The sequence below is a fragment of the Phycodurus eques genome, chromosome 18, assembly GCF_024500275.1.
Source record: "Phycodurus eques isolate BA_2022a chromosome 18, UOR_Pequ_1.1, whole genome shotgun sequence".
In the NCBI taxonomy this organism is placed as follows: Eukaryota; Metazoa; Chordata; class Actinopteri; order Syngnathiformes; family Syngnathidae; genus Phycodurus; species Phycodurus eques.
In genome coordinates, this window is record NC_084542.1 from 15,753,637 (window position 1) to 15,773,021 (window position 19,385).

Genomic DNA, 19,385 nt, shown 5'->3' on the forward strand with positions numbered 1-19,385 from the left:
ATCTATCAAAAGAAAAAGGAAGTTAAAAAAAAAAAAAGGGTCTGGTTTGTGAGATGGTTGTGCACTTTCTTTCTCATTCCAAACTTATTGATTTCATCTTTAGGGGACTTGTAAGTGTACAAGGGGACATATTAAAAAAAATGAAACTAAATCAAGACAAAAAATGAATGTTTTCCAGGTGTCCTTTAAGTAGAATTCAGCCCCTGAAGTCTGTTCCGATTAGGAAAACATTACATTCGGTCCGCATTTCAATCATTAGTCAACGCACCAAAAAGTCTGAAAATCCCATGCTTGAAAAGACACAGAAAGTCTGTCATTTCGGTTTGATTTTAGGGTCATTTTATGGCCATTTTCAGAGGTCCTTAAAGATTTACTTGTCTGATTTATTTTTATTTTTTTTCCAGATTGCTACCAAATTTGAAACGTAGACAAATGGGCCATGCTAAATTGTGACCTTTTTTTTTTAGTACTTGTCATTTGGTGTGGGCGAAGCATGGCGGCAAACTTTGATGACTCGCCATAAAACACAAAACTCTAACAGCTCAGCTCCACAAGGTCAGATCTCGCTCCATCCTCTTTCTGTGTAATGAAGGTCCCCTCTTAAAGACATTCATAACATTCAAGTTTTTATGATGGTGACAGTTTGACCCTGGAACAAATTAATTGTGTTACATGATTTCCTATGTGAGATCGGATTGTTGGATTGTGTTCCACTTTGAGATTCCGCTGTGAGTCTCTTGCCTCGGTCATCATCACGCGACATCTGTGAACCGCAACGCTGCATTCTCAAAGCCAAACAGTCCAACTGGAATTGAATGACAATGAAGCATTTCGTAATATTTCCCATCAGTCATCATTATGGCTGTAATCGTGTCATGAGGCACGAGAGCGCTGAATTTCTTTCAAGGCTTGAAATGTGTCGTGTTAATGACGAGTGCACGTGTTCGAGAACATGACCGATAAGGAGGAACTTGATGAGAAGCTGATATAGTTCTTGAACATTCTGTTGAAAATGTCATTGTGCTTAATGTGCAATCAGGCGGTATTTAAGCGGATAGTGCTGCATGTTTTACTCACAAAGATTGAATCGATACAGTTCGCAAGGCTCACCGGGAAAAAGACAAACATCATTTTTCTCTTCAGTGGAAAGCCAGGTTCTCCCCCCAAAAAAGTGAGTGCTACTGTGAAAAAACTAGCTTAATGTAAACTGACTTAAATAGAATAAAAACTACAATCTCTTTTATCAGGAACCACCAGGTTCCAATTATTGTTTCAAGTCAAATACAATTGATAACTGTCCTTTTCAATGACTCTGACTCAATGAGGAAGACATGGCGGAACGTCATCAGAAGTGAAGAAAGAAAAGAAATGTTCAGCTGCTCAACAATTTAAGCATGACAGAAATAAAATTGTCATTTGTATGTAAAATCTGACGGAACTCCGCAAAACACACTTTTAAGCAGGAAGTGATGATTCACTCAGAAAACAGCCTATTTCGGATAATGTGATTGTTAAGCAATGCTTTGCGCTACCCAAGAAAGTGAAAGTTAGTATGATATTGTTCAAGAGAAAAAAAAAGGATTATATAACGTGTGTTTTCCAACCTCCCTCAAGCACTCACTCGCAGCGTTACGGCTCGACAGACACACTCGAGTGACTCGTCCGTTTCCTCAACTTGAACTCTTCTCAGCACCTTGCCCGTACACATTTACACAATACACACACACACACACACACGATGTTTTGACACATTTTCAGATATGAAGTTGGCCCGTCCCGCCTCCGTGGAAGATTGGATACACTTGTTTCAGCAGCCGTGACAAGGCTGCTCTCCATTCGAGTGTCATTGATAGATTCACATTTAATTGCATGGACATGTTGGAAAGTTATGATTACTACATTGAACATATGACACGCACCGGCAGTAACTTAATAAGTGTGTCATAAATACAACTTTGTGCTCTGTGTCACAGCCCGAACAAATGCTGCCCTTTTCTTTTTAATCATTAAATCAAACATACAGTGTGAAGAAATTCTTGAAATTACTTCTAAGTCTTGAGCCTGGTGAAAATTTACATTTTGGTTGGGATTGTTAGTGTGACCCCTAAAATTAGATTGGGAGCAGTCCCTGGAATTATTTTTAAAATTCAGACCCCGAAGCCAGTTTCTTTTTGGAACACAAAACCTGGTAAACATGTCTATCACAAGTCAAACCACAAAAAAGTATTATTTTAGCTAACTAATTACCGTTGACTACTTCTGAGCGTATTAGCCTCTCCCCAAAAAGACACAGTTAGTCTGCCATTGTGGTCCGAAGCAGTCATTTTAGGGTCATTTTGGCCATTTCCAGGTGTCCTAAAAAAGACTAGCTTGTCCTCGAGATTTTGTAAAATTGCTACCAAATTTGAATTACATATAGCAGACAAATTGGCGACGCTAAATGTGGTAGCTTTTTAGTTTTCGGCATTGTGTATCGGCGGTACATGGCGCCAAAAGTCGTCAAACATGAAACTTGAATAACTTGCCTCCACAAGGTCAGATTTAAACCAAAGCCTTTATTTTGTATCATGACTTCATAAAATTTATGATAAAGAATGTACCCTATAAAGTCATATTTTGAAACACGTGTAAAATCTAAAGGTCTTCTTGTTGTGTCTGCCTATGCATAAGAGATGTTTTTCTTAGCGTTGCATGGTTTTTCCATACTCTCTCATTTTTGCATTGCGCTCTAAACAGTTATGTAGAAGTTATAATCTTTGGCCACATTTACCCAAAACCTCTACACTTCTGCGCGCATAGACACACACACACACATGCGCAATGCAAACAATTTGATTTGAGTCTTAATTTGAACGGAGCTTTGACAAAATGCCCTGAAGAGGTGGATGTCGCGCTCACCACTCACGTCTGTCTGGAATATGATGATAAATACGGAAGCAGGTCGTAAAACTGCACTTAACCTACCGTCATTTCACGTGTATAATGCGCACCCATGTATAATGCGCACCCCCAAAGTTGATCTCAAAATTCTGGGGAAAAAAAATTCCTATGTATAATGCATTTTTATAATACATGATTTTGCTTCTACCCATATGATCAAAACATGAAGTATTATCTGTATTTTTTTTTTCTTCTAAGAATTATTCTGAAGTTAAGCACTTTATTTGAACACGTACTTTCTTTTTATTTACTTGCTCTTATTTTGAAATACACAGCCCTACTTTATTTAGTAAATGAGAAAACACACAGTTGTGCTCATGTGTTTGATTACCCAGGCAGAATTTGTAAGATGTGTACAATTATTTTAAGAAAACATGGAGGACCGGCGAAACACAATAAATTGTATTTTAATGGGATTCAAATGAAACTGTCACGCATTTCAGAAAATCATTATCGTTAAACAAAACATAACCATAAAGAAATGAATGATGTTTGTTGTTCAGTCATCAGTCGTATTTAAAAAAACTAAACAAAACAAAACAATATTTCACAAATTCTGCCTGGTCATATGTACCCCTGTCATATTGGAATGAAAGTGTAGTCTTCACCTTTTTCATAACCTCTAGGTGGCATACTAGAATGAAAGAGTACAACTTTTTCATAACCTCTAGGGGGCGGTGGCATAGTGGAATTAAAGTGTTTTTCATAACCTCTAGGGGGCGGTGGCATAGTCGAATTAAAGTGTTTTTCATAAGCTCTAGATGGCGGCATACATTTATACAATGTGAAAGTATTTTTCATTTTCTCCTATACCTATGTATAATGCGTACTATTGACTTTTGACCATTTTTGGGGGTATAAAACGCGCATATAAAATTACGGTATTTGTCAAAAAATACAACACAAACAAGTTCAAACCCAATCTGTTCCGCAACCTCCAATAAAACTCTTAGGTCAAACAAGTGATTTCGAAGTCAAAAGAGGTTCAACCCTGATAACTCAAAAGCTGTCCATAGCAATGAAACACCGCCATCTACAGGGATATGTTAGTCACTGGCTTACAAAACTGCATTTCACAGACAATCTGGACGAGACCCTCTTCCAAGCCTACTCGTTGAAAAACGTACTTGACGAATATATACATTCGGTGGCAGTAAATGGTCGCGTTCTAGTTGACGAATATAAGCGTCCACAGGAGTCAATGATGTAATAGTAATCGTACTGCCATAAATTGTCTTCTCTCCCTAAATGTATTAATACGTGATGGATACAATGCTGAACATGCAAAGAGAAAATACTGCTTGTGCATTCAGTTGTTCTTTTATTATTACTACTGTCAACTTGGGCATATCGCACTGAGCAGTCAGAACGTGACGACGCGTGCGCCACTTTCCTATGTCGCAAGCTGAAGCAGCACGGTTAACAGAACCTGTGTGAACTTGTCTAAGCCCCGACACGGCCCGTGAACGGCATTTTCTTCTGGCGGGGGGGGGGCGTGCCGTGCCGCCATTGATCCCGGGGGCCAATTCACACGCACGCTCATGTACACAAACATTCACACTTTGTTCCCACATGGAGGCAATTAGGTTTCACCCCGGCGCCCCAGTCAACACAACAAATAAGTGTGGGAATACTTGGCACGATGTCACGGCTGTGCTTTTCCTCGTCGTGGTTCACCTCGCTGTTTCACTCCTGTTGCTTCTTTCACGAGCTTCTCATCTGGCAAACGTTCACTTCAGACCTTGTGTGTGCGTGTGTCTGCAGCAGCAGAGTGCTGTACTTCTCCCAGGAGGCAAGCCAACGGCCCGGTAAATCAGGCATATCTGCAGTTCGGCTGCCGAGCCATTTGTGGCCCAGCGTATTCTAAAAATAATATTTCTTCTTATCCTAAGCTAACATTGAGTGCAACTGTAATTTTGGGTGAAAAATAATGCCCCCAAGTCAGAGGTGGGCAAACTTTTGTGCTCAAATGCAACATTTTAGTTTTAAATGGGCCAGGTCATTTGTAGATGAGGTGTAGGGGAAAAAAAGTTAAAATATGTACATTAAATATTTTGATCAAATATATAATGATAATGCTCTTTTTTTTTTTAGCTAATTTAATCATAACTAATCAACCAATATTTAAATAAATAAATAAATATATATATATATATATATATATATATATATATATATATATATATATATATATTGTAAAATGGTTTATCTTCATCATTTAACAAATTAGTGATATAAATGAATAAATGAATAAAAATGACATTTTAACAAACCAATTTTAGGGGGGAAAATGGCTAGATGCAAAATATAAAATTGTTTATTTTAAGAAAATAATACTTCATTTTAAATTATATTACACATCATTAACTCATTCACTGCTGTTTGCATTTATATACGTCAAATAGAAACCAAGCATTTACTGCCACCAACGTCATACAGGTGTTTTTGGTTAAACCAACCCATGTTCTCCTGTTGATTAAAAAAAAAAAAACAGAAAAAGCAAAAAGCAACTTTTTTTCTGGTGAAAAAGAGGTTTGGTTATTTATTTTATTGTCGCAGAACATAATATTCTGTAAAATAATGTTCTAAAACGGCTGACAATATGGAGAACTCTGCTTTGAAAATGCCTGGCACTGAATTTAATTGTAATTTATAAACCAAATATTTGATATAATATCACGTCAACTTGTTAACCTGACTAATATTTTTTGCTGCCAACTGGCTAGATACCATATGCTTGCTTTGTAAACTGAAGGTGAAGTCTATCAAATTTGAGTTTTCTGTGTGAAAAATGTCACAAGTGAGCCGTGTGGGCTGACTGTGAGATTTGAAACACCCCCTAACGCCCCCCCCCCCCCCCTCCCCTCCCCCTCCCTCCTCCTCACCACCCCTCTCTTAGAACAACATTATTACAATTCCAGACTGGGAATGTTAACAAGAATCCATCACTCCCTGCATTTTCTTCCCATCAGGAAAAGGAGATGAAGGGAACAAGCTTTTAAGTCCTTCTCCAAAACTTTGTTTTTAGATCTCTATCAAGTTTTTTTTTTTTTTAAACTCCTCCAAGGCTTTTTTTTTTTTTTTCCACAGAATTGTTTTCTCTTCCTAATCGTTGACTCACTTCCTGTCAATCTGTGTCACTCTCACTGTTACATTTGCATCAACAGTGCTCATTCTTAAAGCGGATATTTGACCAAAGTGTGCGTAGTCGTCTCGGTTTTTCTGCTTAACTGACACTGGTGTTCAATTACGTTTCGTTTTGTTGTCGTGCTTCTGTTGAGTCACGGGGTCGCGGCCGTTTCACTACTGCGTCACTGTCTCACTTCCGAGAAACACTTTTTTTTTCAGTATGATGTGGTGCCAACTACAACCTCATAGATAAACGTGTGTGTGTGTGTGTGTGTGTGTTCCCAGGTGCTCCCGTTCCCGAGCCAGGTTGTGTACAACCGCGTGGGCAAGTGTGGCAGCCGCACAGTAGTCATCCTGCTGCGGTTGCTAGCCGAGAAGCATCAGTTCAACTTGATCTCGTCGGACATCCACAATAAAACGCGCCTCACAAAACATGAGCAGGTGAATAACGATGTTTTCCCGTATACGGTCAATCGCTGCTTATCGATGGGGGATGCGTTCCAGACCCACCCACAAAAATAAGAACTCTTTAAACACATTTGAACTTATTAAGATACACTTAAACTCATTAAAACACACTTTTTAAACACATTGTAAATGTATTTGAACACCAAAAAAAAACTAATTGCGACTCCGACTCGCATCTTCACAGAACCGAAGGCGCCCGCTACGTCGCGCCGCCGTGGCCGAGCCATTCTGTGCAAATGTCAATATTGAAACTGCTCCTTGTTTACACGTTCATCAAATCCTGAAAGCCCGGCAGCGCACACGGACGGTGGCAAAACACCAATCTGTCAGATGGGATTGAGTGTTAGATATCTGGGGCGTTCCAGCAGCAGGGTCGGAATGGCGGTCCGGTGTTAGCGTGCATACTTGAGTGGTCATCAAGCTACGCGCATCCACGCTAGCTAGGTTTAGAAATGCCGGTCTCATCACTTGCGGTCTGCCCTCGCCGACCCCTTTTCCAACCGGCGATCCCAGCGGTATGCGCATGGTTTACGCCGGTGGAGTTGCGGCGAGCATAGTGACCCGTCTGTCCTGTTCAGAACCCAGGCCACTGGGGTGGGGGTGAAACCCACTTCCTGCCCAAGCTCCAGAAACAGAGAGTATCCATGTGTAGTGGCGTCTGCACTCTTGCAGGACTTCCCCAAAAACAAACTGGTGAAAAAAATGTCCCGAAGCAACATACACTGAACCCCCGTTTAGTCGCGGCGGAGTTCCTTCCCGATCCACCTGCAAAAGTTGCAAATCTGTGACATAGAGATATAGATTTTATAGTTGTATCCCCCGCATTTAAAGTCATGAAAACACACTTAAACTAGTAAACTAGTAGTGGTAGTAAAGTTAATTTCAAACAATTAAAGAAAGGAGATTTACAAATATATATACAGGTTAAAAACGAAAGGGTATAAGGAAAGTTTATGAAATTAAGCCCTTCCAAGATACATAAAATGTATTAGTTGGCAACTGAGTAAAAAACTGGATACTTGACAATAGGTTCTTGTGAGGATGATACAAATTTTGGAAATTCGATTTCATCAACTGAAACAAAATCGAATAAGTGGAATTTTAATATTTACATAAAGTAAATGTATACATATAGTAAATTTAGTCAAATAATTTTTTTTTAAACACATTGTTAACATATCTGAACATCAAAAAGGGTAATTGCATAGAAAATGTACATATTGTAGTATACATGCATGTGCCTTTAAGAGGCGGGACCTGGTGCTGTTGAATGTGAGTGTCCGGGCGTGAGCCGTGGCTGACAGCAGCTCCTGTATGGTTTTTTTGTCGTGATGAGCCATCGCTTGGTCTACTTTTTTGCTTTGTTGTGTTGCGGGCAAAAACTTACAGTAAACGAGATACGCCACCGTTCAATTAAAGCGGAAAAAAGGATGCCACAATTCCAGTACTATAATGCCCTCACACGTGGGCAAGGAGAGCCACAGTCGGCAATATCAGCCGTTTATTGAACGGGCGAAACAGTCAAACACACAGATACAAAATGATAACACTCGCAAGGAGCTGCTGTAGGTCACAACTCACGGCGAGACGCTCACACTAACCGGCCAACCCGGTTCCAGCTTCTGACATCACTCACCAATCCGCACCCTTTTAAGGCACACACCCAACACACAAAACTTTCGTACGTACAGTCATTACAGTTTGTAAGAGCAGTTTATTTCTTTACATTCTCTTTTATTCTGTTTTTAAACAAGACATACGTTTCCTATCCAAGTAAATTGAGTTTACGAGCTCGGTCACTGAACGAATCAAACTTGTAAGTTGGGATACTACTTAATTTCCACTAAGGACGTCGAAAGCCAAATGCAAGCCTTTTTGCGGCAAAGGACCCCCGCGCCCCCGCCCCCGTTTCCCCTTCACGAGTCCTGCGAGGACGCCACGGGGCGCAGGAAGAACGGAGGGGGTTGCAGGTATGCTTGGAATCCCTCGCATTTTCCCTCCCTGCAGCTCTGCTTGGTGAATGAGAGGCAACTTGGCCAGACGGCCTTTGGGTTAGGTCAGAATACGCACGCGCGCACACAAACACATGTACACGCTGCCAAATGTGCTTAAGGCCGACACATAAACCAGGGAGAGGCGTTTGGCACTTTACGGGCGGAGGGGACATCAGGGGTTAACTTTGGGCTAATTAGTCTGGACTCGCTATGGAGTCGATGCAGACGGATCTTAAAGTAAATACTACCTTTGCTTTCAATGAACGTTTGAAACGATTCCCCAAACGTTCAAGCAGAACAAGTGGAAATGTACTGAGTGGGAGGGTGAGAAGCCCAAAGCTGACTGAGGCCTAAGATTAAGAGTCTTGTGTACATAAACAAGTATACATATTGCCGCTGCTATGACATAACTGCGAGTTTATAAGAGCAGCGCATTCAAACAGTCAGGCAGATAAACGCCACCCTTCACTGAACGCTGCTTATAAGAAGACTCATTCAGCTTTAAAAGACGGAATATTAGCTTTATGCGCCAAACTAGACAGCCATAAAAGCCAAAATTGGCTTCATTTTGGGGGAAAAACAGCGTCTGGTGCGAGTGGTGCCATAGCCGTGTACAATTTTACTGGTTGGTGCTTTAAAAGTGCTATTTTGGAAACTTCAACTTGCTGTACGTACACTCACTGACTGCCTACAACATGAAGTACACCGAATAGAATGAGATCCAATACAAGAGCTCGATCAAAAAATATTGTATATGATTGTATTTTTATATTAGGGCAAAAGATTGCATTTTAGAGCGCTACTTGCCTGCCTGAAACAATAATATGAATAAAATTTTATGTATTTTATATATGTATATATATATATATATATATATATATGTTTTATTCAATAATTTATTCTCATTTTAAATTCATATCAAGATCCTTTCAAATGCCTGCTAAATTATAACTAAGTAATTAAGTGATCCTGTCCAATTACATTTACTTTCTGAAATTTTCATGCATAGAAATAAGATCGAAGAAAACAAGAATGTTAGTTTATGTTCGTAGTTCTAATAAAATTGCATGTGAATGCATTTTATAATTATAAAATATTCATGCTCATCTCGAAATCCACTGAACAAGAATTTTTCATGTGTGTCTTATGTACAACCCCAATTCTAATGAAGTTGGGGCGTTGTGTTAAACATAAGTAAAAACAGAATACAATGATTTGCAAATCATGTTCAACCTATATTTAATTGAATACACTATAAAGATGTTCAAACTGATAAACTTAACAATCATTAACTTAGAATTTTATGGCTGCAACACGTTCCAAAAAAGCTGGGACAGGGTTATGTTTACCACTGTGTTACATCACCTTTTCTTTTAACAACATTCAATAAACGTTTGGGCACTGAGGACACTAATTGCTGAAGCTTTGTAGGTCAAATTCTTTCCCATTCTTGCTTGTTGTACAGCTCTGGTTCTTTTCCTCTTTGGCCCGGAGGACACGACGTCCACAATTTCCAAAACCAATTTCAAATGTGGACTCGTCAGACCACAGAACACTTTTCCACTTTTCATCAGTCCATCTTAGATGAGCTCGGGCCCAGAGAAGCCGGCGGCGTTTCTGGGTGTTGTTGATAAATGGCTTTTGCTTTGCATAGTAGAGTTTCAAGTTGCACTTACGGTTGTTGCGCCGACCTGTATTTACTGACATTGGTTTTCTGAAGTGTTCCTGAGCCCATGTGGTGATATCTTTTACACGTCGATGTCGGTTTTTGATGCAGTGCCGCCTGAGGGATCGAAGGTCACTGGCATTCAATGTTGGTTTTCGGGAAAGCCGCTTACATGCGGTGATTTCTCCAGATTCTTTGAACCTTTTGATGATATTATGGAGCGTAGACGATGCAATCCCTAAATTCCTTGCAATTGTACATTGAGGAGCATTGTCCTTAAACTGTTCGACTATTTTCTCACGCACTTGTTCACAAAGAGGTGAACCTCGCCCCCATCTTTGCTTGTGAATGACTGCGCAATTTCTACCCAATCATGGCACCCACCTGTTCCCAATTAGCCTGTTCACCTGTGGGATGTTCCAAACAGGTGTTTGATGAGCATTCCTCAACTTTTTTGCCACCTGTCCCAGCTTGTTTGTATGTTGTGTTGTGCAATGATACTGAATAATATTTATAATTTCATAATTATGTACCTGTGGTTATAAGGCTAAGCATGGAGAGTCTGTCACTGAAATGCACGGGTGCTGTCAGTGAATGGAGCAACAGCAACAAATATCCACACTCTGTTCTTTTTTCTGACCCGTTTCCTGTCTGTGGCAATCTGCTTCTTTGTTGACAATCACGCCATGTTTTTGCGATTCAATTAAAGATAATACAGTGCAGTATATTGTACATGGAGCCTCAAAACTCAATACAGGGGTTGCCTTTTTTCCGTTCCAGCGCCACGGTAGATGTGCGGTGCTCAATCGCATTGTCTACGGCGAAGAGTCGTCGACTGTCATTTTCTTCGCAAAGCGCCACTTCAGTTGTGTACGGCCCAAGGGTTTCTTAGCTAGTTGCAGCAGCCTCTTACTTTGATCACATAAACGATTAACCTTATTGTGTGACTATACCCTGTTTGCAATGTTTATTGTTGTTACTTTAACAAAAGTACCAGTGAGCTGCAGAGGTAGGGTAGGTGGACAAGACCTTCTTAGCAAGGGGAACCACTTTTCACCGTACACGTGATGGAGATAACGTTCAAGAATGAGTCAAGTATGTGAAGGTCTATGTGAGTTATGTGTCAGGTTGCATAACCTTCAGCTGGCGTTTGCGCAGCCTATGACATCACTGTCATATTTCACGTTAGTTTTGGCTGCCGCCAGCGCGCACTCCATGCAGACCTTGAAAGCCTTCAGGAGGTTCTTTCATTCACAGGGGAAGTGAAGAGGAAGAAAGTTAGAATGGCACTTAGGAGAGTGCAGACCTGTGCCAAGGTTGAAACGTTTACAAAAATAAGGGGGGGGGATTGAGTGCCATTAATGTGCTGCTTGTGTTAGTGGGCAATATTTACCATTATTTTATTCTGGGATGGAGTAATTATTCTATTGTAACTGAAACAACCAAAACCGAAAGCAAATTCCTTTATCTAAAAGTGTAATAATTCCCGATCAGTGATGGGAAAAGCCGAAAGTCCCAACATTGGTTTTCTCGCGTAAGCAGGCTACTTCCTGGCTCATGGAAGACGACTGGACTGAACCATTTTCCATTCTGGAGCAGTCGGGAGAATGATTCAGTCATGACGACAAAAAATAGCCAGAAAATAGAGATGCAGAGTCCTCAAGTACTTAGACCAGTAAGTTCTTTGAACAAAAATGTTACTTGTGTTTGTCCATGCCTGAATTAGCAAGCTACTTCCTCATTCACAGAGGTTGCCATTTTTTTTTTTTTTTTAGTTTTTTTATTACGGATCATTGGGAATGGTTCAATCGTGATGGAAGTGACACTGAATTCTTCTTATAAAAGTGAAAAATAAATAAATCAATTACAGAGTGCCACATTTCTGTTTGTCTGTCTGTCCAAATAGTCGCATACTACTTCCTGGTTCACAAAAGACAGCTATACGGTACCATTTTTTTAATTCTAGAATGGGGGAAAGATTCATCAGAGCTGGAACGACAAAGAGAAAAATGTATTCCTCGGAAAAAAAGGAAAAGATCTTGAACCATAAAATAACTATTTTTTTCTGCTTGTTAGTTAGCAGGCTTTCTTGGTTCATGGAAGATGACAGAACCTAATTAACCTAATTAACAAAAGCGAGGAAAAAAATCATGGAACCCCGTATTTTTGCAGTTTGTGTATTTTCAGGCTACTTTCTAGAAGAATATATTGACAAACGGCAAAAATAAAAAATATATATACTTATAAAATTGTCATTGCCATCATGTGGACTTTTGCAAACAGTAGATATGAATCATAAAGAACAGCGGTGATGAATATTGTAAGAGGAAGCTAATGGTGACGTAATGAGGCACCCAAGGGTGAGCTTGCGCTGAGGTCAGTCCTGACAACAAATTACCGTTGAACGCTCAGTTTGGTTCATCACTTATGATGTCACCTTTTGAGTTTATAAAAGCGCTTGTGTGTGTTTGTCTTTCATAAAGCCCTCTAGTGGAGGACGCATGTGGTTTTCGTTAGCTTGCATTAGCAAAGAGCTATGCTAATTGTTTTTTATCTGTGAGGTCATCTTTTTATTTTACAATGATTTCATGGAGAGTTTTTCATGTGTTTTTTCCCCCTTTATTATCAGGTGGATCTCATGAAAAACATCACTAATATCCCTCAGCCATTCCTATACACGCGTCATGTTCACTTCCTCAACTTTACCAGGTGAATAAATACACTCGCTTGTACTTTGCTTGTGCTTCTTACTGCTACTCACTTGCTCCCATTTGAACTCGCCTTTGTTAGGTTTAAGATCGAGGAGCCCGTCTACATCAACATAATCCGCGACCCCATAAACCGCTTCCTGTCCAACTACTTCTTCCGTCGCTTTGGCGACTGGAGGGGTGAGCAGAACCACCTCATCCGCACCCCCCAGATGAAAGATGACGAGCGATACCTGGTACGTTCTCCCTCCCGTTAAAACAGGAATTAAAAATAACTGTGCAGTCACACATCTGTGTGTCATGAGAGTGTGTTGCGAGGAAAATTATCATCAAGTGTTTTGCGTGGAAAATTATCCATTTTCACTTAATTGGCCTGAAATTTATTTCATTTATTTAATACAAATAATGTATCTTTGTTCATTTATCTATGCGAGCAATTTACAGGTACAGAGCAATTCAATACTTTCCCACTGGAAGGCAAAAGGTACAATTAACCAGTGAACCCACATCCGTATCTCAAATCATCGCTCCCCATTAAAATGCATTGAAATGCCATTAATCCGTTCCAGCCTCCCAAAAACACCAACGGAAAAATGTATTTATTTTTTTTTTAAATGAGAAAAATAACACTATTATATTGCCCTTCATGCTAGTGTGTCGAGAGATTTTTCGATAAAATAAAAAATGTGCCTTGGTTGAATAAAGGTTGGGAAACACTGCTCAAATAGACGCAATGCCGCAATAAAAATAAAGAAGTATTAAAGGAGAGCTTAATATAATGTGTTCTCAACATTTAACATTACAGTAGACTCTGATGTGTGATGTGTGTGCGTCCATTTTTCAATGTTTCACCTAACACGCAAACTATTGATGTTTTTTGATGTTATAGTCACGTAACCACCAACGTTTCAGCACTTGCCATGTAGACCAGACGATTGTCATGTCGGTGGCTCCTTCCTGCATTCTAATCCCGTAGGACCCGGTTCATTTTGAAGATTGTAAGGGTGGCGTTGTAACATCATAGCAGCCTGACGTCAACCCAATCATTAAATCGACTTTGAATTCAATTAGAGACCCGATTTAAGTGCGACCACATCACAGACGGTACGTGCTCTGCAGACCTGTTTAAAAAAAAAAACATCCCATAATCAACCAGGTTACTTTTGTTCAATAAAGTGGTTCTTCGCGTAGATTTTAAGGTAATACCACAGTGTGTAGTGAGTTGATGAATGGATGCATACATTCCTTGAATTCTCGACGCCCTCTGCACAATGGTCATTACACCGGACTGTTGCTATATTAGTCATTCATACTGCTCTAAGTGCTAGAGAACTCTGCATCTTTTTGCACAATTGTCAAAACAAAACAAAAACAACAACAAAAATTTACCGGCATTACCAGATAACTAGCAACCCTTTATTGCTCAGTGACTGTTTTTCTCAATGTCTTTGTCTCAAAAGTGTTCTCTGTCAATTGACTGTCTGTTGTCGTACTAGAGCGGCTCCATCCACCGGAGACAAATTCTTGTGTGTTTTTGGACATACTTGGCAAAATAAAGAAGATTCTGATATCAATCAATACCTACTGTGATACATTATCAATATGAGACACTCAAATATCGATATTTTAGTTTAAAAAGTAGTAATCACATACATTATACAGTTCTTCGTTATTGTATTTTGAATAAAGTAGATGCAGGTTTTAAGTTACAGTATCGGCATTTAAGTCACCAACTCATTCTGCATTTAATCAGGGTACCCGCTAATGTTCAATGCTCCAGTCACGCACGGATCCTCTTCCATGCGAGGCGATTGCATCGCATTTAAAGGGAATGAGAGGCGTTGCTTCGATTGGACAGGATTGACGTTGGTTGTGAACACTCCCACACCAGTGCAGACATCCCACTTTTAAATACGCTGATGTTCGCCTATATTTGTTTTCGATACACAGATATCAAAGTGTACTTGCACCGAGGCTCTATTGCGATACTGTCATTGATACAGTGTATCAGCCCTAATATTATGGGATGACAAATACTGGAGAAGCTCAAGCTCTAATGTAAAGCTGACACAATGTCATTTTGCTTGAGTCTGACTGGCTGTAATTGAGCATTGCGCTGCTTTTCACCCCGGAGTTTCAGACCATATGAGTCGAGTTATTAAAAGTATGCAGACCAGCGGGGGGCTCCTTGTTATATTTTTCAGGGGGTTAAGGGAGGAGATCCTCTTGTTCCAAAATGGCTTACCTGTGGATGACAAGTGTCACATAGATTATAACACCCTATAATCCTCTTTAAGTATGAACGTTTCTCACAGTTAAGGCTAACTTTGACCATTTTTATTATTAATAATAATGCAAGGGGACAGGTATGACGGGCTGTCAGGGACATAATTCCGGATCACTTCTTGCACACACAACTGAAACGCTTCTCAGTGAAATCCTGTGACACATTGAAATGCACTAATATATTATTCGGAAATATGCTCAGACATTACAATGAAATGTTCCAATATATAATACCAAAATGCTTGCGTGTACAGAAATACGCATTTCAGTAGTGTGTGAAAGCATTTCAGTGGTGTTTGTGAGAACATCGATACAAATTTGTTTTTATCGTGGTCCACATTGCAGTTATGATTTCCGTCAGAGGGCAACTGTTTACAACTGTGAAACCATATACAGTAAATGTTTAATCCCCTCATTGTATTATGCTATACATACACCATAAAGCGGTAGAAAATGGATGGATGGATGGATGGATACACCATAAATTGATGGATGGGTTTTGGTAAAAAAAAAAAATGCTTGCAATATCTCAACGTTATTATTTATTACATGTGACATTTTGAAATTCTGGTCGCCTACATATTTTAGCAAGAATCATGGAAGTTGTTGGCACACATGATTTGCTTTTGTGGGCCACATAAAATGATGCGGTGGGCCAGAGCTGGCCCCCGGGCCTTGAGTTTGACACCTGTGTTGTAAATGATGTCCTCACAGCCCCTCACAGAAAGGAGCCTTTAAATGCAACGTTTCTATCAATGTTGCGATCCAAAAGAATCCAGCATATGAAGTGTCCTTGAACGCAGCACACGAGAGTTGTCACTGAAAAGCGCTCTCAGCTGGCTCGATGGCACTGAAAGGGAACCCAGCGCATGTGTTCCCGAGACATTCCTGTGGTCGCCGCAAGATTTGGATGCACATTGTGCACATGCTCCAGTCAGACCTGCCACATAAGCACGTAAACACACCATCTTTGAAAAAAATGTTGTTTGTTTGTTACCAGTCGAACTCCAAAAGGGATTTCGGTGACATTTGGTGTTTAGCTACAGTAAGACCTGAGCGTAAATTGGTTAGCTTTTGTTCATGAGCCCAATCCGGAAGTTTGGGACTCATCCAAATTAGGTTTGTTTTGCCTTGCGGTCTGCAATTGACTGAGTGCCATTGTCGAAACACATTTCAATGTATTAAAACATCCATCCACCCATCTTCAACACTGCTTATCCTGGTTAGGGTCACGGGGCGCTGGGGCCTATCCCAGCGGACTTCGGGCGAAAGGCGGACTACACCCTGAACTGGTCGCCAGTCAGTCGCAGGGCACATATAGACACGGACAACCACTCGCACTCACATTCACACCGCCACTGAGTGGGAACTGAACCCACGCTGCCCGCACCAAAGTCAGGCGAGTGTACCACTACACTATCAGCGACGTTGTTTTAAAACACACTTAAAAATATTAAAACATACTTTAAACATCGCAAAAGTATCTGAACATAAAAAATCGAATTGCAAGCATAGAATATATAGAAAACACTATGTATTGTAGCCATATTATGCATGTAATATTTATTTGAGGGAATATAGTACAAATTACATTTAGAAAGCTATAATTCTATTGGAAAGTTGTAATATTAAAAAAAAAAAAAAAAGATGGAATTTTAAGAAAATGAAGTGGTGGTAATAACATAATCTTATGTGAATAATATATATTTTCTTAAATAATTGTATTATAAGAGCGGCATAAATTTAGAGTAAAGTTGTAATTTTCACAGGAAAAAGTAATGTTTTTGTGAAAAAAGTTGTAATGCCAAGAGAAAGATGTGAATGTTGGTAACATTGTATTCTCATACAATATATATTCCTACAATTTGTCATTTTAAGCAAATTATATATTTTTTATAATGTGGAAAAACTAATTAAAAACACATTTTTAAGTAAGATTTAAAGAAAGTTCTACTGTTACTAAGAAACATGTAATAACATGATATTTCTGTGAAAACAACATATGAGGAAAAAGTTGAAATGTTAAGACAATAAAGTCATAAGATGAGTTTATATTACAAGAAAATGATGCCGTTTTATGAGAATAACACTGACAAAGTGAAAAAGCATTTTAGAGGTATGACGACGTATAATGAATCCAAAGTATAATTAAAATATTACGAGATAACAGCTGGAATCTTTCAAATTTTGTTAAATAAAATACTGAAAGAGAGTATTGTTTAATGCAATATTACTTGCTTGATCATCCAAACAGAAGTACAGTATATAATCTCTCTCTCTCTCTCTCTCTCTCTCTCTCTCTCTCAGACAAATAATATCATGAGACCCATTTTTTCTTCTCCTGACATCAATCACACACTTTTGCTTCAGGTAAAACATACTATGAGCACACGCTTATATTTTTGCCTTTATGGCCGACATGATCTTCTCTGCTGTCTGAATGTGGTGCCAAACCCAAAAAGTAATTGTCCTTCCGAAAAAGCCAAGCCAATAAGAGATATTCACACCATCGCTCCTTGCTTGTTTCGTTCACGCACTCACATGCACTCCATGGAGTGCAACAAGAGGCTGTTCGACAGATTAGCTCCTGTTTTGTTCCACTTTGAAATACTTTTCAGTGGGCCTAATCCACTTTGGACAATGGTGACAATGAACCCGGGTGTGCACACTGGCCCTCTCCCCTAAATACTAATGACTTGTCTGAAGAGTGTTGTGTTATGCTTGTGTGTGTGTGTTTGACATGGCGGTATATATATGAGCCCTGACTTGTTTCCTGTAGCGTAGCCTCTGTTGTGGTGCTGTAACCGTTCAAGCAACAACTTGAACACAAACGCACTTTCATATATTCTTTATCCTCTGCGAAGAAAGAACTATATTTGTGTCATACTGGTGAGCTGAGAGGAGTTGAGAGCTCGAATGAACGCTATAGTATCTGTTTGACTGATACAGTCCCCAAGTTGCCAAGGCGGGCACAACAGAAGGAGCAGCACAATGGCCGTTCAATTGATGCAGTGTGACAAATAAAATGTTTTATGCTTCCATTTAATGTCATTACTGTATGTTTTTATAAAGTACAATATGATGGAGTGCTATTTTTCCTCATTAAAATGAACACTACATTTGTTTTTTTTTGGGGGGGGGGGGGGGGGGGGCGGAAGGCTGGCACAGATTAATAGCATTTCCATTCATTTCAATGGGAAAATATAATTTGACATATAATAGGAATTAAAGTCGTATCTCAAGGCGCCACTGTATTAGAAAAGGGGGTGGAGACTTCTTATATCCTTTTAAAAGAGGCTTCTGAACTTTTCATGATGAGCTGCGATAAAAGAAACAATCCATTACTAGAAGAAAGTTTGTAATGTAACATGAAAAAGGTGTGATCATAATGATAATAACATTATAGATACCTTTTTAGATGGGAAATAAGGGGAACAACCTGTCTTCTTAAGAAGTAATATTTTGGGAAAATAGCATATTAATAAATGATTTCTCCCATATAACAAATAATGGAAATAAATATACAGTGGTGCCTTGACTTCCAAGTTTAATTCATACTGTAACTACACGCTTAACTCCAAACACCCTACATTACCAAAAATACGGCATCACGACAAACATTTAGCCTTGTGTTCGTCCCCGTCGCCAAGGTTGAGACCCGTCTGCCTGCCGCTAATCTGGGTGATGGACTATGTAGGCATCGGCGTTGGCATTGACGAATGGCTCTGTTTAATTCAGCCATCACCTGCTTATTGGGGTATAAATCTTCTTATTCAACACACCTTCAATTTATTTTCACTTTTCCGATCGCGTCGGCTCTTCAGCGCAACAGGCCTTGTACGGGCACCTGGTGTGCTCGAGCATAAATATGAATTCTGTGTAGGAGGTGATTGAAAGTTCACTTTATTTATATATATATATATATATATATATATATATATATATATATATATGAAAATAGTTTATATATATATATATGTGTGTGTGTGTGGAGGGGGGGGGGGGGGGGGGGTCCTACTTAGCTACGGTCTCAGGACTGGAGTGCAGATGCGGTAAAACTATTTTCATGGTTTGGCTCTTGAAGCAGGCATTGGTGCACAACTCCCTCTAGTGGGCGGAATGAGTCAGTACAATTCAGTTTTGCTTGCCGAAAGGAGTTGTAATTATGCATTTCCGCCCCGCACATTTTAAATG

General features: G+C 39.6%; 1 protein-coding gene across 3 annotated transcripts in view; it reads left to right on the plus strand.

The window, feature by feature from the left end:
- Positions 1-19,385, plus strand: part of usta (uronyl 2-sulfotransferase a) — a 48,790-nt gene that overhangs the window by 23,867 nt on the left and 5,538 nt on the right. For 2 of the 3 annotated variants that reach the window (XM_061704901.1, XM_061704900.1), the window contains exons 4-7: positions 6,355-6,510; positions 12,827-12,906; positions 12,988-13,141; positions 17,499-17,561. In XM_061704901.1, coding sequence (XP_061560885.1) covers positions 6,355-6,510; positions 12,827-12,906; positions 12,988-13,141; positions 17,499-17,561 — 453 coding nt within the window. The remainder of the gene's footprint in view (positions 1-6,354; positions 6,511-12,826; positions 12,907-12,987; positions 13,142-17,498; positions 17,562-19,385) is intronic. The other variant, XM_061704902.1, reaches the window with a different exon arrangement.